At 37.5% G+C, this 20,023-nt stretch overlaps 5 protein-coding genes across 9 annotated transcripts in view; 4 read left to right on the top strand and 1 right to left on the bottom strand.

Annotated features, from left to right (window-relative positions):
• The window catches only part of Taf2 (TATA-box binding protein associated factor 2), a 6,588-nt gene extending 3,183 nt beyond the window's left edge, over nt 1–3,405 (top strand). The window contains exons 3-5 of the mRNA XM_011299012.1: nt 471–1,169; nt 1,536–1,786; nt 1,983–3,405. Of these exons, the coding sequence (XP_011297314.1) occupies nt 471–1,169; nt 1,536–1,786; nt 1,983–3,222 (2,190 nt within the window). The 3' untranslated portion in view covers nt 3,223–3,405. The remainder of the gene's footprint in view (nt 1–470; nt 1,170–1,535; nt 1,787–1,982) is intronic.
• A 488-nt stretch (nt 3,406–3,893) lies between these two features.
• LOC105263046 (E2F transcription factor 2) lies at nt 3,894–6,621 on the top strand. Of its 2 annotated transcripts, XM_011299007.1 has the most exons (7): nt 3,894–4,088; nt 4,402–4,511; nt 4,844–5,320; nt 5,832–5,935; nt 6,010–6,057; nt 6,143–6,290; nt 6,377–6,621. In XM_011299007.1, the coding sequence occupies exons 1-6, from the start codon at nt 3,981–3,983 to the stop codon at nt 6,247–6,249; spliced, it is 954 nt and encodes a 317-aa protein (XP_011297309.1). In that variant the 5' UTR covers nt 3,894–3,980; the 3' UTR covers nt 6,250–6,290; nt 6,377–6,621. The 2 variants fall into 2 exon arrangements, with proteins under 2 accessions (XP_011297309.1, XP_011297308.1); XM_011299006.1 differs by having other exon boundaries at nt 6,143–6,621.
• A 534-nt stretch (nt 6,622–7,155) lies between these two features.
• LOC105263043 (mpv17-like protein) lies at nt 7,156–10,052 on the top strand. Of its 4 annotated transcripts, none has more exons than XM_011299001.1 (4): nt 7,156–7,386; nt 7,801–8,107; nt 8,393–8,524; nt 9,276–10,052. In XM_011299001.1, the coding sequence occupies exons 2-4, from the start codon at nt 7,844–7,846 to the stop codon at nt 9,540–9,542; spliced, it is 663 nt and encodes a 220-aa protein (XP_011297303.1). In that variant the 5' UTR covers nt 7,156–7,386; nt 7,801–7,843; the 3' UTR covers nt 9,543–10,052. The 4 variants fall into 4 exon arrangements, with proteins under 4 accessions (XP_011297303.1, XP_011297304.1, XP_011297305.1 ...); XM_011299002.1 differs by having other exon boundaries at nt 7,156–7,392; XM_011299003.1 differs by lacking the exon at nt 7,156–7,386 and adding an exon at nt 7,441–7,543.
• A 69-nt stretch (nt 10,053–10,121) lies between these two features.
• Snmp2 (Sensory neuron membrane protein 2) lies at nt 10,122–14,922 on the top strand. Its single transcript, XM_011299005.1, has 9 exons — nt 10,122–10,452; nt 11,089–11,246; nt 11,864–12,005; nt 12,072–12,329; nt 12,512–12,726; nt 12,904–13,100; nt 14,101–14,219; nt 14,394–14,519; nt 14,587–14,922. Exons 1-9 carry the CDS (start codon nt 10,327–10,329, stop codon nt 14,752–14,754), a joined length of 1,509 nt encoding a protein of 502 aa, XP_011297307.1. The 5' UTR covers nt 10,122–10,326; the 3' UTR covers nt 14,755–14,922.
• Nucleotides 14,923–15,498: 576 nt separating this feature from the next.
• Nos (Nitric oxide synthase) overlaps nt 15,499–20,023 on the bottom strand; it is a 10,050-nt gene continuing 5,525 nt past the window's right edge. Inside the window, exons 9-18 of the mRNA XM_011299000.1 lie at nt 19,279–19,596; nt 18,649–19,097; nt 18,124–18,202; nt 17,686–18,049; nt 17,351–17,561; nt 17,196–17,283; nt 16,960–17,084; nt 16,758–16,903; nt 16,408–16,599; nt 15,499–16,057 (exon numbers count right to left, since the gene is read on the bottom strand). Coding sequence (XP_011297302.1) covers nt 15,941–16,057; nt 16,408–16,599; nt 16,758–16,903; nt 16,960–17,084; nt 17,196–17,283; nt 17,351–17,561; nt 17,686–18,049; nt 18,124–18,202; nt 18,649–19,097; nt 19,279–19,596 — 2,089 coding nt within the window. The 3' untranslated portion in view covers nt 15,499–15,940. The remainder of the gene's footprint in view (nt 16,058–16,407; nt 16,600–16,757; nt 16,904–16,959; nt 17,085–17,195; nt 17,284–17,350; nt 17,562–17,685; nt 18,050–18,123; nt 18,203–18,648; nt 19,098–19,278; nt 19,597–20,023) is intronic.

The following is a 20,023-nucleotide window of genomic DNA, read 5'->3' as shown; positions in this document are numbered from 1 at the left end:
ACGCAAGTTCTCGTCCGATCACTTAAGCTAAGCAACGTTGAGCGTGGTTAGTACTTGGATGGGTGACCGCTTGGGAACACCACGTGCCGTTGGCCCTTCCTTTTTTCTTTTTTTCTAAATTTTCAGTAATAAAATGGCAGTTACATAATTTGTCTGCTATCGAATTCATCATTTTGCACGTGGTCAATGGTTAATTTTGCATTTTCATGGGTTAATTCTTCATTCATTGCGCCGAATAAGAAGCATTTGTTGTCTTCTTTATCAATTTCAAATAATGCCCGTAAATGATGTACCCTCATCATCTGTTGCCCACAAATAAAACAAGAAAATTGTAACAATTAGAAATGAAAAATCAATAGCATAAAATAGCGATTTCCACAAAACATAAGGTGAAGTTTCTTCTTGATACATGAGCGATGGGTGTTCGTAAAAATCCGAAAGGGCGTACCAATGATTATTTCTGACTCCAGGTATTCAATAAACAGCTGTCTCTGGCAGCGAATGCAGCCCAACAGAAGATCGACTCAGGTCTGTGGACTCACATGTTGATCAGCACAAATGTCTTCACGAAGGCGATCTTCACGGTGACAGGTAAGGACATGGCGGTTTTCATCGATCAGTGGGTGCGTACTGGAGGGCACGCCAAGTTTTCCCTGAGCTTCGTTTTTAACAGAAAGAGAAACACAGTTGAGCTTGAGATTCGCCAAGACACATCAAGCTCAAAAGGCATCAGGAAATACGTGGGGCCTTTACTGGTGAACATCCAGGAGCTGGACGGCACCTTCAAGCATACCCTCCAGATCGAGGGAACCGTCGCCAAGGCTGATATCACGTGCCACAGCAAATCCCGGAGAAACAAGAAGAAGAAAATTCCACTGTGCACTGGGGAGGAGGTGGACATGGACCTCTCAGCCATGGACGACTCACCAGTCTTGTGGATCCGCCTAGACCCTGATATCATTTTGATGCGTTCTGTAGTGATAGAGCAGCCGGATTACCAGTGGCAGTATCAATTGCGCCACGAAAGAGACGTGACTGCGCAGTTGGAAGCCATCGAGGCTCTTCAGCATCACTCCACACCAGCTACAAGACTAGCACTCACTGACACAATCGAGAACGAGCACTGCTATTATAAAGTCCGGCTCAGAGCCGCCCACTGTCTCACCAAGGTACTAAAGTCGAAGTGTCAATGGGTGATTCCACGGAAATAGTGATTATCACGAAATCATTCTTTTCATCATCATTACAAGATAATACCTGTACTGACATAGATATCACTATTTCTGTGGAATCACCCAAATATCTTTTACTGTGGGCGCCGCCATTTTGTAAACCTCCCTTCACAAAATCATCCCATCACGCATTTTGATTAATCATTAAAATTATTCATGCTATTCAAATGGCCCTCGCTCTTGTTCCGGGGAGATCAAGAATTTTTTCAACCCAATTTGCAGTTATTTCTGTCAATTGGTGGTTGAGAAATCCTGAAGCGAAGTATTGGTAGTATTTTAGACCATTTCTTTTTCAATTTCAAGGTCGCCAACGCCATGGTGGGCACCTGGGCAGGACCTCCAGCCATGCTAGCCATCTTCAGAAAACTCTACGGCTCGGCCTCCTGCAGAAGAATAATCAAGCAGAACAATTTCACGAATTTTCAGCATTATTTTCTGCAGAAGACTATCCCTGTCGCCATGGCAGGCCTCAGGAACGCCCATGGAATCTGTCAACCTGAGGTTCTTGCTTTTCTTATGGATCTGTTCAAATACAACGACAACAGCAAGAACAGGTACACTATAATACACATATATTTTATGTAATTCTCTAAAGCTAGGCATTATGTTTCATATTGTATGTTAATGTGAGATTTGGAGACGTTAATTCTCGAGGAATATCTCTGAATCTAAAAGAAATCCAAACGAAAATTTTGCCATCCCCATAAATTGCGGGAATCACCACTGAAATAATTTTCTCTGCACCCGCAGATACTCAGACAACTACTACAGAGCCGCCCTGATCGAGGCCCTTGGCGCTACCGTCACCCCCGTAATCAGTGTCCAACATGGTGCCTCGATAACAGCCGATTCGCTATCAATAGACACTAAAGCAATTCTAGAAGAGGTGACGAGGAATTTAAATCTCGAGAAGCTTCTCCCCTGCTACAAGTACACGGTGAGTGTTACTTGTCTCAGGGTGATCAGGATTCTCCAGAAATTCGGTCACCTTCCGAGCAATCCGAACCTCTTCAAGGCCTACGCGGCCTATGGGCAATTCATCGACGTTAGAATCGCCGCCCTGGAGGCCTTAATCGATTTCACAAAGGTCGACGGCAAGTGGGAGGACCTAGAGTTTCTTCTAGACATGGCAGAGATGGATCCACATCCTGGGATCAGGCACAAACTCGTCAGGCTAATGGTGGAGAATCCGCCGTTCGAGAGGGCCCACAGGCACAGGCTCGACACACCTGATCTGGTGGACAGAATTTGGAATTTAATGAATGGAATGCTGTCCCATGACTCCAAACTCAGGTGTGACTTTGTCGATCTTTATTATACCCTTTATGGTACTAAGAGGCCCAATTGCCTGCCCATACCTGAATTGGCGGGGATTTTAAAGCCGAAAAGGGCGCCAAGTGCCGAGAGAGAGGAGAAATTGATGAAGAACGCGATGTATCAGAAGAATGATATCGTGAACGTGGATGTAACTCCTGTTGTCAAACGCAAGGCCTCACCCACAAGGGATGGAGATAATGGGCCCGATGGGCTTGAGAATGGGCCAGTTGTGAAGAAAGCCAAGGCCCAGGGGGCGCCTGAGGTCAGAGCGGGGCCTCAAGCGCCACCTGGAGAGGGCAAGGTCAAGACAGAGTATTATTCTGATAATTCGGCATCACTTCCGGGCCTCATGGGTATGGGCAGTCAGGGCCCCGTTGGTTTCGAGCCTGGGATGTTTAAGAAGGAGGAGGAGGCGAAGGGCAAGGGCGAGGCGGGGGCCAAGGGCAAGAAGAAGAAGAAGGATAAGAAAAAACATAAGCATAAGCATAAACATAAACATGATCATAAGCATGGGAAGGAGAAGGAGAAAGAGAAGAAGGAGAAGGGGAAGGAGAAAGGCAAGGACAAGGACAAAGAGAAGGATGCGTTCAAGGTCAAGGAGGAGACGCTTAGCTCTGTCAGCTCTAGTCCAAGCCCTGAGCCTGGGGGCAACAAAGATTATGGGACTATGTAAAGAGGAATAATGCCCGTGGTCTGATATTTGTACATAGTGATGAATAAGATTTTATGATAATTAGGTTTCAATCAGGATAAATTTTTCATCTTCAATGTTCGATTGATTTTCGATGGATCTTATCGAATTGTCGAGATAAATCTTCAGATGAGGAAGAAGTAAATTAATTAGAATAAATTATTTCGAGAAATATATGAAATTTCAAATTTTTATGAAAATAAAAAATTCATTCTATTTCTATTTCTTGTGTCAATTCCCCTTTTTCGAATTCTTGCGTTATATCAAAATAATTATATCAATAAATCGTTAATTAAATGGGGTGAATCGAGGAGACATTAAAAAGAATTTAAAACCCTCCAATCACAACACCGGGAATTCAAACAATAAAATCCCGGGATGTCCCCTTCCTGCCGCGAACGATTCAATATTTCAATTAAACCATTGCTAAATTACTAAAATAAAATGTCTTGAATTGATTTAATGGGGATAAAATAGTCAGATAGATCGTAAAATAAAATTACAAAACTGAAAATCGCTCTGAGAATTAATTTCTCAATGACAACCGTTGAAATTCAAACGCCGAAATCCCGCGCTGTCTCCCTTCTACCGCCAAAAATTGAATTTTCACCTTGAGCCGGTGGTGGCGCTGTTACAGCTGTGGTTGCGCCAATTTCGAAGGCGACAGAGGCCAAGAGTGACTCGGGCTATGGTTTTCGAAAATTTTTGACATTAAAAACCGCAACGTCAAACCGTTAATAATGGCAGACAATCTGCAGAGTAGATTCGAGAAATCCCTGGGCTTGCTCACCACACGTTTCGTTAATTTATTGCAAAAGGCCAAGGACGGAGTATTGGACTTGAAAGTCGTGAGTAAACCATCAACAAAGGGGACCCCAATTTTTTTTCCACCCATAACAAGTGCTGAGTTTTTAGGTTAAGTCACGCCATTACGGCTTATCCTTGCGGGAAGTTCAAAATAAATTCGTTTGTCATGGAAAAAATTGGGATTTGAAGTCAATCAGGCAAATTTGTCACTTTTTTTGGCTCGATTGGTGGTGGGGGTAGGGATGGGGATGGAATTTAAGGGATTGGCGCCTCTTGGGGCTGAGGGATGCCTTTTTACATAACCTCGAGGGATTTTTCCCAATTGATGACGATCTCGATTTTTGGGAATTTCAGGCTGCTGATATCCTTGAGGTACGACAGAAACGACGAATTTATGATATCACCAATGTTCTTGAGGGTATTGGACTCATTGAAAAGAAGAGCAAGAATTCAATACAGTGGAAGTGAGTATTGCGTTTTAATTTTTTAATCATTACGTCGGAATTTTTGTCTCAATTGAATTCAAAAGCATTTCATTTGAATCTCATAATGTTTTTATTCAAATTAAAAATATTCATATGGCTTTAATGATCGACGGAATAATACAGAATACCAAGAGATAAATGATAAAATCAGAATTGAAGAATTGACGGTTTATTGTGTTTCGAATAAAAATGATAAATTATTTATTTATTTAATTTTAAGAATTAATTCTTTTGGGTAAGTGAGAATTTTTGTTTTGACAGACAATGTTTATAAATTCTTTTTATTGATTTTTCGAGTGTAAATTTTTCAGAGGTGCAGGCCCTGGCTGCAACTCAGACGAGACTGGGGAAAAACTTGGGGATCTCAAGGACGAGCTGCGAGAGCTGGAGGAGCACGAGGCAACTCTAGATATTCACATGCAGTGGATCCAGCAGAGTATAAAAAATATCGAGAATGATTTCAAGAATAGAAAATTCGCGTACATTACGTATGAGGATGTTAAGGAGCAGTTCCCTGATGAGTTCGTCCTGGCCATCCAAGCACCACCTGACACCATCCTCAAGGTGCCTAATCTCCCAAAGTGCATTCAGAGTGATAAACAGAACTTCGAGATGTTTCTCAAGAGCACGGGGGGTGAGATCAAGGTCTATATGGTCCAACCGAGTCTTGCTGAGACTTATGAGAACAGGATGATGGAAGTCATGCAGCAGGAGTCCAGGGGAATCAAGAGGGAAAAGATTGACGGAGAAAAGAGGGAGGAGAGCAAGCCAAAGAGGAGAATCTCCAGGTACAATCAATTATCTCTTGATTTTTTCTCCGAAAAATTTGAAAATACTATTTTGAAAACAGATAAACTACTTTAATATTTTTTTAAAGTGAATTAGCTGTTTTTAAATATTTTTCATTCATAGAAGAATTGGGAGAATCAATTAGTTCAAATGAGAAGAATTCTTTCTTCACCAGAAAAATTGAAATTTTATTGGAATTTTATGCTAAAAAAATGTTTTAAGGAAATTCTTTTTAAGGAAATGTTTAGAAAAAAGATTGAAGTTCGTCTTTTTGTTATTTTTTTTAATTGGGTAGAGGTTTTATTTTGATTCTTGAGCTCTATTTCGCCTCGTGGATGTGAAGAATATATTCACGATCTGCAAAGAGCTGATAGTAATTAATCGATCCGGGGATGAAGAGTTTTGAGAGGAGACTCGTTCATTTGGATATTGATTGAACAGATTTTGATGGTTTTATCACCCGACAGAGAATAAATTTTCAATTTATTGATAATCCAGTGATGTTTTTAGATCGTCTAGGGGTAGCACAAAAGTTGAGATCTCTGACGACGAGGATCAGGAGGACGGGGATTTATTGGAAGCAAAAATAATTCTCAGTGATGTCAACACCTCAAGTGAGTCAATCCACCAGAATTTATTCAAACAAAAACGTGAAGATGTGATTATTTATTTATTGTAATTATTTCAGATCTTATCGGAACTGAGGACCATTTGCTGGAGGAATTCTATGCAGACTGTGAGAATGATAAATTAATTAATTTGAATTCTAAAATGATTCAAGGCTTTAGGTGATTAATTATTTTTTTTCATTTTAATTTCAGTTTGTGGACCATTAGTAAGTTTAAGTCCTCCTCCAACGGACAAGGACTACCACTTCAACCTCTCGGAGAACGAGGGAATCTTCGACCTCTTCGATATTGCGGCATAGTAATTACTCCAACATCTCCAACAGATAACCACTACTAAATTGTGAGCATGACGAAGAGTGGATCACGTGTGGATGTGTATTTTTTTTTCAACTAGGAATTTTTGAGTTTTTTCTTTCGATTTTTTAGAACAATTATGTCAACTGAGTATCTCCAATGGTTTATCAAACCAACTAATAATGATGTTGGTAATTTTTTATCATTTACCTGAGGGTCTTGTCGAGGTCAATGGACAGTTGATATTTTTTGTTTGTTTTGAGAAGGAAGAAACAATCAACAATTGTAAGGATCAATCTCATGTGCGGCTGAGAGTTATTGTACCTATATTGTATTTTATCTGTTATTCAATATAAGAATTAAACAATTGACGATTTTCCAGAATTTATCTCACTTCATTCACGAGAGCTATTCCATTTTTTTTCTTTCGCATTTAATGATCTCAATATGGCATTTTTTCAGAAGAAAAAGTGTTAGACGCTTTTTGTGGAGGATTTCATTACCTAGAAAATCGGTTTTTTCACATTTTCTTCTAAATTTAATAATTATGGAGGTGAATGGGTATTTTTCGGGAGTATAAAACGTATGCTGCTTTATTTTAGAAGAAAGCTGAAAATTACTATGTTTTTAACCTGAAAAATCTCGGGAATGACCAAGTCAAATTTTGAAAATGACAGGTTGTTTTGAAGCTCTTGAATTACCCTTGCAAACAAGACATAGCTCATCTGAATCTGATTGTTCACTCCGAAGATATTTGCGATACAAGATTCGCATTCCTCAAATCCAAAAATTCATAATTCATAGTCTGCGCCAGAGTACCAGGCGCATGCGTCGGCTGCCCGCGGGAATTCAAGGTTGCGATAAGAATGACCCAGAATTAAACAATTTCATCATCACGAGACAGTCACCAGTGCGCGTGTGTGCCCCGTGGTCTCAAGAGTAAAATATACTCGGCTAAAAAAGCCAAGACCTCGTGAAAATGTCAGTGACTCATTAATTTTCTCTCATGAATTCTCACGACAAAATTCACTCGATTGATTTTTATGACAAACCAACAACTCCACGGATGTGTCAACGCTCGGTAAAACCTCCGGACTTACTCTGTCACCCGCACTTTGGATCAGCTGATTGATCTAATCAAGGTAAAGGTAAATTCATTGTTGAGTGCAATAAACGTCATGCGTTCAAAGACATTTGGTTACGTCATTACGTGGTTACAACTCCGTGGGCTGTCGTGTTTGGTTCAGTCAGCAGTGACCGGTTGTCGAAACAACACGTCGAATTTTACGTCGCCCCGAGGTAGTGGATTGTCTGATTAGTTTTGAGAATTCTGTGGGGATTCCCGAGTTTTCCTCCTACAACAAAAGTTATTTCTTATAAAATGTGCATTTCCCCGGGAACGAGTGGACTTACAACAAAATATGACAAGAGATTTTCTGTAGAGATTGAAATTCCCTAGATAATAAGTCTTATGACATTTTTCTCTAAACCTACTCGTTCTCGAGATATATCCGTAATTGTGGTCACATGGAGAAAGCTTATTCGATTGTTTTCAGAATAATCATCTGAGGAAGTGGAGGAGTAGAGGAGGCAGAAGAGATGGGGATACGAGTGATATTCTATAAGTTCCGGGAAATAACCAGGAAGTATCCAGTGATCAGGGGGATGGCTGCTTATTCGGCTATCTGGCCCGCAGGATGCCTCATCCAACAGAAATTCATCTCCAAACAGGAACTTAATTATCTCCAGGCGCTGAGGTTCAGCCTCTACGGTGGATTTTTTGTTGCACCGACTCTCTACGGATGGCTGACTATAGCTACTCGAATTTGGCCGAAGAATACATTCAAATCTGCAATTACCAAAGTACTTCAAAAAATTACAAACCGAAACCAATCGAAATCATAAAAGAAAATTCCTCCATCACGAATTTAACAAAAACCATTGACTCCAAGGTGGAAACACAGGAGAATGTTTTTGTGGAAAATTTAATTTCCCACAAAAAAGGTCTCTTATACTTCCGCCTGCAACCAATAGTTTTCCAAATAATCGGTATTTAATAACAGAAAATTCCAAACAAAATTCCAATTATCCCATTGTACTGCCTTTAGTAATTTATATTTGTTAATTAATATTTATTACTGTTTTTAGGCACTTGTAGAACAGGTGACGTACGGGCCGGCGGCCATGTGCTCTTTTTTCTTCGGAATGAATTTACTGGAGTTCAAGCCAGTCTCTGAATGTGTGGAAGAAGTCAAGCGGAAATTTATCCCTACGTGGAGGGTAATTAATCACTTCTCTTTATATTCATTTGAAAAAAATTGTAAAACGTTTTCCTTCCATGCACAGAGAAAAGACGATACTTAAAATATGAGTTTGGAAATGTAAATTATTATATTTCAACATGCCTGCAAAGAAAAATTCGTATTTTGCTGTTTGAAAAACGGGAGGAATGTGAACGATTTCCGTCCTAGGATGGAAAGTGAATGATTTCCGTTCTAGGGTGGAAAGTGAATGATTTCCATCCTAGGGTGGAAAATGAATGATTTCCATCCTAGGGTGGAAAATGAATGATTTCCATCCTAGGGTGGAAAATGAATGATTTCCGTCCTAGTGTGGAAAGTGAATGATTTCCGTCCTAGCGTGGAAAGCTTCTTCCAAGGGTAGAAAGCCTTGACCTCGCGGTAATTCGAGATATTTCGAGATTAATTTCCTTTTTCTTTTTTATGATAGGAATAAACGAAAATAACACTTCTAATCAAGATAAAATCATAAAATTTTAGAAATTTGATAAGGAAGAACCTCAAATTTATCTTGAAGTCATTAAAAAAATAGAAGAATCTAAACCAAAATTAAAAAACCATTATCGTAACCACTAAGTTGTTTCTACGTCCAGATTAACTAAATTCTTAAGTACAATAAATCAATGAAACAAGAGGAATAATAAATCTAACGGCTCAAATGTTGAAAAATGATATTTAACATTCCATTTTTCTATTTTATTATTATTTTTTATTGAACAATTTAATTGCAGATGGGCATTTGCGTGTGGCCAGTACTTCAGACGATAAATTTCGTGCTAATCCCGGAAAGGAATCGTGTTGTTTACGTGAGTGTGTGCAGCCTCATGTGGACATCCTTCCTCGCCTACATGAAAGCCCTCGACGCCGAGAGATTAAACACCAAATCACTCCACGAATATCAACCCGATCAGCCGACTCTCCCAGCAACTGCTAAGATCGAATCATCGACTGTAAAAATCCCGAGTACCTCAAAAACGAAAGTACCAGCCGCACCTTAACCATCAGGAAAAATTAAACTAGAAAGACTTGCAGGTTTCATTTATATTCTTGCTACTTACAACTAGGAAATATTGAATTGACAGTTTTATTGATGTTTGTCATCTAGGAAATTAAAAATGTACATATTTCTATGATATTATTTATTTATAATAATGATTGGTTCATCTGTAAATCTACGATTGAAAGTATTCAGAGTTTTTAGATAAAATTGTTGTGATATACGTGGGAAAAAACAAAGAAAAAAAATTTTCGCTTCGTTTAAAAAAAATATGAAAATTTGAAAATGAAAAATGAAAAATGAAATCAAATATCTCTGTTGAAACAGAAATTTCATAGAATTTCTCACAGCAAGCGAAAGGTTTTCCTTTCATTTTCCACGCGTTTAGACTCATATTCCCACATGTGACAATAAATTATAATTTATTCCAATATTGTTAATCAATACTGGACTATTAAAATCTATAGAAATTCCTCGAAATAAATTTTCCAAACAGGAAAATTGAATTTTATTCCACGCAATATATTTTACTAGCTAATGATTCTTCAATTGCCTAAAATTTGTTTAATTCCTGTAGATAATCCCGTGAGATTTGTTTATTATTAAATTTTCTTTGTGCTGAGGTGAGAATTGACTAGAATTTTTCTAATCTAGCTTAAAGATCGATTAGAATGATTCAGGTAGTCTCAGATTATTAATCTTATCAGAATTCCTCTCGTGGATAATGAACTTACAAAATAATACCTCAGTCGATCGTTCATTTCTCCCAAATACAGTAGTACGTCATGTCCAGCATAAAATTAAATATTTGTTTCGGGTTTTTTCTCGGGCTGGGAATAGTTGTGGCTATTCTCGCACTAGTCTCTAAATTCATTGTGTTTCCGAAGATTATTAACAACGAAATAGCTGAGGTGAGTGAATATATTAATAATCTATATAATCTAATGTATAATCTATAATAATATATATAATATATATATAATATATTATATAAATTAATTATTTAATCAGCGAGAGATTATTAATATATATTAATTTATATAATATATATTATTTATATACGATATATATTAATAATCTCTCGCTAATTTTTATGAATATTACTTGAATTAATTATGGGATTGACGTAAAAAATTTAACGATTTTGTGTTTTATTATTATTTAATGACTGATCAAGTTTCGAGCTGGTGCAAATATTCAATAAAAATTACGTGTCACGGAATTTCACCACGGCATTCCGTAATTCTTATCGGAATTATCTATAATTAATTAATTAAATAATAATTAATTTTTACTAAATATTCCGTGTGCGCCCTTTCTTCAGCGTTTTCTCTAAGCTTTCAAAAATAATTACAAAATAATCACAAAACTAGAGAAAAAATGGATGAAAATTATCGCATCACCAGAAAACTTCATTTAAATAATGACAAAACGTTATATTTTTTCGCATCAATTCCATCGATAATTGGCAAAAAAAAAAAATCAAAAAACGTGAATCTTGGCTATATATGGGGGTAAAACACCCTTAATTTCAAATTTATATTCAGGAGATTCAACTGATAAATGGCTCAGAAGCGTACGATAGATGGGTGAAAATACCTTTTCCAATTATCTATAAAGCGTATTTTTTCAACGTGACAAATCCTGAGGCTGTGTCTCAGGGAGAAAAACCAATTCTGCAAGAGGTTGGGCCGTATATTTACCAGTGAGTACATAAATTAAATATTGCGCCCTTTTTTTTCACCGAAATCCTAAAATTATAACCCTTCGTTTTTTTTGGACCCAGTTATATTTATAATTGATCGGCTAAAACGCGTCTTTTTCGAATTATGAAATACTGTTGAAAAATATTTCTTCATATAGATTACTATAAAATAATGTATTAATGCGAGTGTCTAAAGGCCATTATTAAAAAAAAATAAAAAATAAAAAAAATAAAAATAGCTATATGGATGTGATTTTTTTATGACTAGTTTTTTATTAAATAAACTGTAAATATCGATGTATTTATCGATGTTATTAAATAAAAAACCGTGTTAAGTAAAAAAAAAGTACATAAATTAAAATAGGCAGGAGCAATTATTTAATTACTCACGCCTTCAAAGGTTTTATAAACTGAAAAAAGACGAAATCTAATATAAATCACTATAAACAAATGATAAATTACAAAAAACATTTAGCTCGTATAAAAAACCCAGAAAATATTGACAGAGATAAATCGAAATTTGTGGAATTAGAAAAGAATGTCAGAAAAGAATTCACCGAAATGTCGTCGTTGTCGATAAATAATTTATCATTAATCGATTGCGTTGATAATTCTAGACAGCATAGGGCGAAATTGAATATCACCGACAGACTGGAAACCCTAGGATATAATGAGCACCAACTCTTCGAATTCGATGCAAAGGCCTCGTATCCTCTCACCGATTCGGATCCGATTAGAATTGTCAATTTGCCGCTGATGGTAAATAATGAGATACCCTTCTGCCCACTCAAATTGATTTTATTTGTTCATCTTTTGATCTTGCAGGGACTGATCGATACAACAGAAAGAGAGACCCCAGCCCTCGTGCGATTCCTCGATCTAATCATTCCCCAACTCTTCGATAATCCCAAGAATTTATTCCTGACGACGACTCCCAAAGATTTCCTGTTCGACGGAATATTCTTAAATTGCCAAAGCAACAATGTTCTCCTGCGAATCTTCTGCAAATCAATCGAGAAACTAGCACCCCGGACCATGGTCCGACAGGAAGACGGCAACATCAAGTTTTCATTTCTGAGTTACGTAAGTCCAATTATTGATATAACAATTTTATTAAATTTTTTATTGCATTTTTTTCTGTCATTTCCGTGACAGATACATGTGACTTAAATAAAATTATCGTAGGAATTAATTAGAAGTGTTTAGAGAAAGCGCAAGATGTTATTCATTAACACCGAATTCACATGGTTGTCTGTTTTTTTTAGAAAAATAATACGGATGAGGGGAGATTCGTCGTGAATAGCGGAAGAATAGAGCCCGAAAGGGTGGGTCAATTGTCATCATGGAATGGGTACAATTTAACTAACATCTGGCTGACCAACAGCTCCTGCAATAGAATATTTGGAACTGACGCCACCATCTATCCCCCTTTCGATAGCACGGACTCCATTTTGGACACATTTTCCATCGATTTGTGCCGGTAAATATGAATAATGTTGGTAAAAATACAGTGACGCTCAAAGTTCATTATTGATTGCGTTATTATCTCAATGATTTCGTATCTGAAGTGGTAATTTCACATATTTTCAACAGTTACCACACCCCGACAATGTAATAACAACATTTTAAAATGCATAAGTATTTTATCTTATCGCAGAACAGTGTCCTTGGAGTATTCAGAACCCATTGTATATTCTGGGATTGATGGATTACGATTTGTAGCGAAGAAATCGACCTTTTTGTCCCCGGGACAGGAGCCTTTGAATCAGTGTTACTGTCTCCACAAAACTAAGGGAATATTGGGACAAGATGGATGTTTGTTGGATGGAGCCCTGGAACTATTTTCGTGTCACGGTAATTTTTTTTTATTTTTTCAATTCAATCAAGAGATACCCGTTATTCCGAATTCCGCCAAGATAGCGCCGATATTGCGCCAATATTCTCCCAACATTGCTCCAATATTACCCTAATATTGTGTCAATGTTGGCTTAAGATCGCTCCAATATTGTCCCAACATTCCTCCAATATTATCCTAATATTGTGTCAATATTGTCTCAACATTACTCCAATTTTGTCACAACATTATACCAATATTGTCACAACATTACCACAATCTTGTCACAACATTACGCCAATATTGATCCAACATTGTGCGAAACCCTTTTCAATAATTACAAGTTTTTTCTGCTAAATGTCTAGTTCAGGTCCACCACGCCATTCTGGTGATTATATATCGTATTGTATGAGTTTCTATGTCCTGATTAAGGATCTGGCCATCTTTTCACCCGGAAACAATTAGTGTAGAAGATATCACTGATTACACCACGCTCTGAGTTATCCAGGGCCACGACAAGGACGTGGCGGTGCGTCAGCCCCAAAGACAACACATGTACATGATACACTTAAAGCCAATGGACAATACAGAACGATAGATTTTCCAAACGGTTTTGAGCCCAATCACTAAACTCTGAATTTGACTTCGCCCCACCACCTACGGCCACCGCCTGGACACGGGAGTGATTTTTCTGCCGCTACCCTTCTGGAGCAATTCAAAATATGTTTAATACTTGAATTAAATCACTCACTCATCGTGCCCACAGCGACAGCAGGGGAGGACGGGTCAATGAACTTCAGAGACACAAGAGTTTACCTCAAGACTGTTATTCGATGTATTTATCTCTTTGTTGTTTCTACCTGTCTTCTCACTTTATTTTCTGTTCACTGAGAGGATACGAATGGCTTATTGACCCAAGAAATGATCATTTCAATGATTATTGTTTTTGGTGGACCTGAACCATACATCTACCGTTTTTTTAATTATGTTAAGAGATGATAACTTCTGTTTTTAATCTAGGAGCGCCAATTGTCTTCACCCACCCACATTTCTACTTGACCCACCAAACATATCAAAACGGTGTTATCGGCCTGAAGCCTAATTCTATCAAACATCAGAATTTTGTAGACTTGCAGCCTGTAAGTTTTGAGAATACATATTTATATATTCGTTCATGTGAAGAAAGTTAATGGAGAATCCGTATATTTTCACAAAACTTATATTCATTTTCCTAGAGAAAGTATTAGGTTTGTCTATTAATTTTTTTCACGCGTGACGTGCATAATTTAATTGATCTATTTAAATTTCTACAGAACACTGGAGCCCCTTTGAGGGGAAGTAAGAGAGGACAATTCAATATCTTCTTGCGTTCAGTCGACGGTGTGTCGCTGACTTCCGGTCTGCGGACAACACTCATGCCCATTCTATGGTTCGATGAGGTACGACAGCATTTTCAACTGCTAATTATCATAGGAAACAATGATTACATGATTTATATTGTTTTAGGGTGTGGTACTCAGCGATAAATATGTAGATATATTGAAGGTCGACTTCTTAGACAAAATGCGGTTCATTGAAATTGGAGGCTGGGCTATATTCGCCTGCGGTACCGCCACCTGTATCCTAAGTTTTGTGGTGTTTATCAGTTGTCGATGTGCAAAGAAAAATAGTTGAAAATAAACTAGATATTTTCTGGTTTATCTCAATGGCTCATCTCTTCCTTTTTTATAAGAGGTTTCTCGAAAAACATTATTTTGTGGATTGGGTCATTCGTACTATCAGTTCTTGTTCAATTACGAATAGTGAATATAATATTTCATGGCTATATCGATATTATATCAATAAAAACTACTCTTTTATAGTTTGTGTCAATGGTTTTTTACAGAAAAAATGATTTTTTGGACTACGCGAGCCGCATATATTACTGCTGATATTATTACGGAGTTATTTGATCATTCAGGTCAATCCTCATCCCAATATTGTGTTTTTCTCCATTCTCTCACCCATCTCTTCCGCCATTTTGATTCTTACATTCTTGAATGTATCGGAAAGCATCCAACAAATCTGAGTAGTAGAACAGGATCACAGAAAGATGGGAATAACCTAATTTTTCATCAGTAATTCTGTTAAAAATTGGAGATAATGTGGATCATGAAATGGAATTGATGAATTGAAATAATTGGAGAAAAATTGGGGCTTATCTTGTTCGAATTTCAATAAAATGGGAGTTGTATAACAGGATCACAGGAAATTTCAAGAGTTATACGATTTCGTTGCCCATTTTACGGGCCATCGGGTGTGGAACCTCGCAGATCTAGCATAATCATTGAAAAATATACTTTATATTTACATTTCATTTCATTTTCATTTTCTTTCATGAAAGGAGATGAATAAATTGGTGTTCATATTATTCACTGCTTCTGATGTTTTTATTCTCATGAATTACAATTTCCCAAGGTGCCCTTAAATTACAATCCAATTAATACCCGCAGACGGTTCATAAATCTCATAAAAAAAGGGAAATCAACGACTGGAATAAATAATGATTACATTCATTCCAGGAATTCCTCCATTGCATTTCCCCATTTTGTGCCTCTCCCACCTAGTTCTTACAGACTACAATAAATTTGTGCGATTGATACGGAATCGGTTGTTAAATATATTACAGACTCCGATAAGAAGTGAGTCGTCATCAAAAATAGAGCATGCAGTTCCAGAAGATCGCCGATCACAAATATCATAAGAGAAAGAAGAATCGATTTATTTTTTGATTGATTAAATTAGCCTTGAATGGCGGATCCTGTTATTTATTATATTTAGTTAATCGATTAGAATAATCGTGATATGTTCCTTCGGGAATTCAGCTGGACGTCGGTTCAGTGGCCAAGCGTATCCTCGCGGTCTCCCGGGATCTGTTGTGAACCTCGGCTGTGCGAAAGGTTATTCCGAATATGTCCTCGTGATATCTGTTCTGATCCTGAAGGAATAACATCAAATTCCAATGAACAACAATTTGTATTGATTCCAAACTACAAGTTTAACCCATATTAATTATTAAGTCGACAATCACAATCAAATAGAGATGAATTCATAAAATGAAGATTCCCCAATTAGAAAATTAACGTAAGGTTTTGTGTCACCGTTTTATTTTGCTAAGATATCATATAATATAATAATACCATTTCCAAAAGAATGAAATATCATAATATACATTTAATAAAAAATTTAAAACAATAGAGAATGTTTTTTTAAGCCGATACATGCACGAAGTAACTTCAAAAAACGTTACACCGAATTGTTCGAAAAATAATGAATATGAAAACTTACCCTCAGAGACAACATGTAAGCTTCGACCTCTTTATCATTCATATGTCCATGCGTTTGAATAATGAGTTTAAGTGTCTGATACACGTCTTCGGCCATTGTACAATCACCGCAGACATAGAAGTGGCCTTGTTCATAGAAAAGCATGTTAAAGATCTGAGATGCCTCTGCTTGGATCAGATCTTGCACGTAAATCTAAAAGCGAACACACAAACAATACGTGAATACATGAATGCATGTGAACAACATGTGAATATGCGAATACATATGAAAAACATGTGAATACATAAATACATGTGAACACATGAAGGAAAATGTAATAAGTATGAATGAAATATTTTATCGTCGTGTACCTTTTTGACATCAGGCTCACGAGACAATGCCAAAAACACTCTGTCTAAGACTCCCGTCTCCATCATCTCCCTTTTCTCCTGTCTGTAAAGATCGAGAGTTCTCTGGCGACAGCCGAAGAACAGCCAGACCTTCCCGAATTCCTGCCCTGAAATTACATTTTTGTCAATGATATGTGATTATTCATAATAATCAAGTGATTACGTTTGTTCAGTAGCTTCTGGGCGTTCCGGTGATGCCAGAATCCACGGAAGGGTGCGATTCCTGTGCCAGGACCCACCAAAATCATCGGGGGCTCGGGATTCGGTGGCATGTAGAAATTAGGTGCACTGTAATTAATCATCAACTGAATTAATTAATAATTCACGCACCAATATTGCCTAACAAAATCGCATGCTAATTAATGAACAGTTTCAATAATCAAATAATTGCACTTTTACCTGCGAACAAATACATAAAGTGGTTCACCATCTGTTATTTCGTTCAAGTAATTAGAGCAGACGCCGTAGTGCACTGGTCCACTTCCCCCTTAATTAAAAATGTTGCAGTCACTCGTTTGTGGATTAATACATGATAATGAAAAATGAGCACTCACCCTGTGATTTATATTGTACGACAGCTACAGTCAGATGAATTTGGCCCTGATGTACTAACGGAGACGATGAAATACTGTAGAATCGAGGCTGAAGAGGCGTCAAGTGGAGAACGAACAATGGAGCATATGGCTTCACTGATGGGAATTCTACAAGCACCTCGAGTAAATTTGGGTATTTCCAGTGTTTCCAGTCTTCATAGGCAGCCGAATCCTAAAGGAAATTCACCGGATCAGTGAAAAACAACGATTAGTTTCGCCATTTTATAATATTCATAAACCCGTTTCGTTCTTGTATTTCAGATACTGTCTGCATTTTTTATGAAAATCAAGCTTACACTAGCGAGAAGATTCAACTGCGCCTTTTCTTTCTGGTTAGTAGCTATCGAGGAGAAGTATCTCAGCAAATTCGGCGTCGGCGGAGTCGTGATGTCCAGGAAGCGAGTCAGCAGCATCCTGAGGGAATTTGGAGAGAACCTCTCGTGAGGAACCCACGTCTTGATAATTCCGTTTGGAGTGTGCGACTGCTTTTGGGTCTGTAGCTCCATGGGTGTGTCGAAGTCCATCGTGGGCTCGATTCGAGCGAGAATCCCTTCGACTAATTCAGTTTTATTGCACGCAAAGACACCCAAGTGATCCCCAGGCTTGTACGGGATTTCCATGCTGGCCAGATCATCGAGCTCCAAGAGCAGAGTTGTTCCCCTAAAAGAAAATTATCATAAAATTCCGCAGAAATTTTTTTGAGTCAGTAATATCTTTTGCTCCCACCGACGTACCCCGCTATTCCCCCACTCAGATCAGTTTTCCGCAACATATTACACGTCGTGACGTTCCGATTATGGCATTTGCTTAGAGCTATAACAAGAAATGGTAAAAATTGAAGTGTGAAACAATTAACCATAAAAACCGTGCATTTCCTAAAGAAATTCAAGTAAACCAAGAAAATGAATACATTCTAAGATGAAACAGAATTAAATTATCAATGAGAAAATGAATTCATACTTTGACTGAAACATTAACTTAATGGATTTCATTAATTAATTCGTTTGCATTTGCATCTGCTGAGAGCTACAATATATTGAACATAAAAATCGCATTTTCTAAAAAAAGTCGCGAAGACCGAGAAAATGAATACATTCTAAAATGGAATAGAATCAAGTTATTAATGAAAAAATGAATTAACTTTTTAATGAAGTGATTAAATAAAAGGATTTCGTTAATTAATTCAAACTGAAATCATTTTATTGAATGTTATCATAATTTGTATTGGAGCAACAAATGAATTATCTGAAAGAACTTACATTTAGCGATCGGCTGAGGATCAGCATCGATGAACCTTACAGTAGACCTGGAAAGGGCCTCGGACCCCAGAGAAAGCGCCACCTCGAGAAGCGTCTCGTCATCATCGAGGCAGAAAGTCTCGCAGGCAACTGCAAAAGTGTCAGCAGCCCACTTCCGGAAGGCCTGCTCCTGCCCACACATCTCATCTCCCTGGGACAATTTCAAAAGTCGTTCACCCCCCAATTCCCCAAGGAGATTATCCACGTAACGGCCAAAGGCACAGAAATTCGGATAGGCTGACGAGCCCAGAGCAAATACTGCGAATCTCACGTTACTCAAGGGTCCGAATGTGTCTTCATTCTGAGATTCCGTCGTGGAGCCCCGGAGGGAATCTAATCTATCCAATTTCTTCACACTCCCGACTTCTGTTTGACTGTTTGCTTTGATAAATGACTTCGATGTTGCCAGACTAGAATCGAAATTGACAAACAGAAATCAAAATATCAACAAAACAAATAATTTTTCATTTCCATTCATTAAAAATGAAATCAGAAAACTTTGTTTCAAGAAAATAATCAATAAAATAAATAGCGTAATGATTATTTTAATTGAAAAATTGATTGGCTAGATGATTTTTATGAACTTTATACCTGATTTTCGCTTCACTATTGACATAAGTCTCATTCATCTTCATAGCATAGAGATTCTGAGCGAATGCCTCTCCATTCTCCGGTGGATCTCCATTCCCAAAAGTTGAAGTAATGACAAGCAGAAGTGCTTCATGCTCGATATTACTGATATCATACTCTGCCATATTGAGCACTTGGGAGTGAAAGGCATGCCCGAGAAGTTCCCCAAGTTTTTCGGCGTACATCTGAGAAGTGCCTGTCTCAGTTGCGAACAAAACTGTCGCCTTTATGCGACGAGATAGCGCACGACCGAATAATTTCGATGTGAACTTTACGGCACTGGAAGATAAACGAATTTACTTATCACGAGTAATAAGAAAATTGGGGATCTGGTTTTGTGGAATTCTAATGGGAATTCAAAAGAATTTCTATGAAATTTTACACGAAAAATACTAAGAGTACTTGACACAATCTTATGCCGATTTGACGCATAACAATGCAGAGTTTTAGCAATATAGGAAAAAGCTATCGTATGCGTAAGCTACAATCAATTAATCCATTAATCAATTAATTAATTGATGAAGCATCGTGCGTAGTAGTGTCAACTTTTTCGTTAACTGAGCCTAAATATCACAATTTTCTTACATACTCTGAAAAATAGTATATTTCGTAACAAGTGCGGAAAAGTGATTTTTGGCGTGTGAGAAGTTTATAGCAGGAGGTGAAAGCGAGTTTTTCATTAACTGAGTCTAAACATTGTGATTTC

The sequence above is a fragment of the Fopius arisanus genome, unplaced genomic scaffold (assembly GCF_000806365.1).
Source record: "Fopius arisanus strain USDA-PBARC FA_bdor unplaced genomic scaffold, ASM80636v1 scaffold00012, whole genome shotgun sequence".
Classification (NCBI taxonomy): Eukaryota; Metazoa; Arthropoda; class Insecta; order Hymenoptera; family Braconidae; genus Fopius; species Fopius arisanus.
The sequence above is the reverse complement of the archived record's forward strand: the minus strand, read 5'-3'. Positions and strand labels throughout refer to the sequence as shown.

Bases quoted from the DNA above. Each gene is read 5' to 3' on its own strand.
- LOC105263046 (XM_011299007.1), top strand. From the start codon at position 3,981: ATGGCAGACAATCTGCAGAGTAGATTCGAGAAATCCCTGGGCTTGCTC. The intron at 5,321-5,831 runs GTACAATCAATT...TGATGTTTTTAG, and splicing joins CCAAAGAGGAGAATCTCCAG to ATCGTCTAGGGGTAGCACAA. The intron at 6,058-6,142 runs GTGAGAATGATA...TTTTAATTTCAG, and splicing joins GGAGGAATTCTATGCAGACT to TTTGTGGACCATTAGTAAGT.
- LOC105263043 (XM_011299001.1), top strand. From the start codon at position 7,844: ATGGGGATACGAGTGATATTCTATAAGTTCCGGGAAATAACCAGGAAG. The intron at 8,108-8,392 runs GTACTTCAAAAA...TACTGTTTTTAG, and splicing joins TCAAATCTGCAATTACCAAA to GCACTTGTAGAACAGGTGAC. The intron at 8,525-9,275 runs GTAATTAATCAC...ATTTAATTGCAG, and splicing joins AATTTATCCCTACGTGGAGG to ATGGGCATTTGCGTGTGGCC.
- Snmp2 (XM_011299005.1), top strand. From the start codon at position 10,327: ATGTCCAGCATAAAATTAAATATTTGTTTCGGGTTTTTTCTCGGGCTG. The intron at 12,006-12,071 runs GTAAATAATGAG...TTGATCTTGCAG, and splicing joins TTGTCAATTTGCCGCTGATG to GGACTGATCGATACAACAGA. The intron at 12,727-12,903 runs GTAAATATGAAT...ATCTTATCGCAG, and splicing joins TTTTCCATCGATTTGTGCCG to AACAGTGTCCTTGGAGTATT.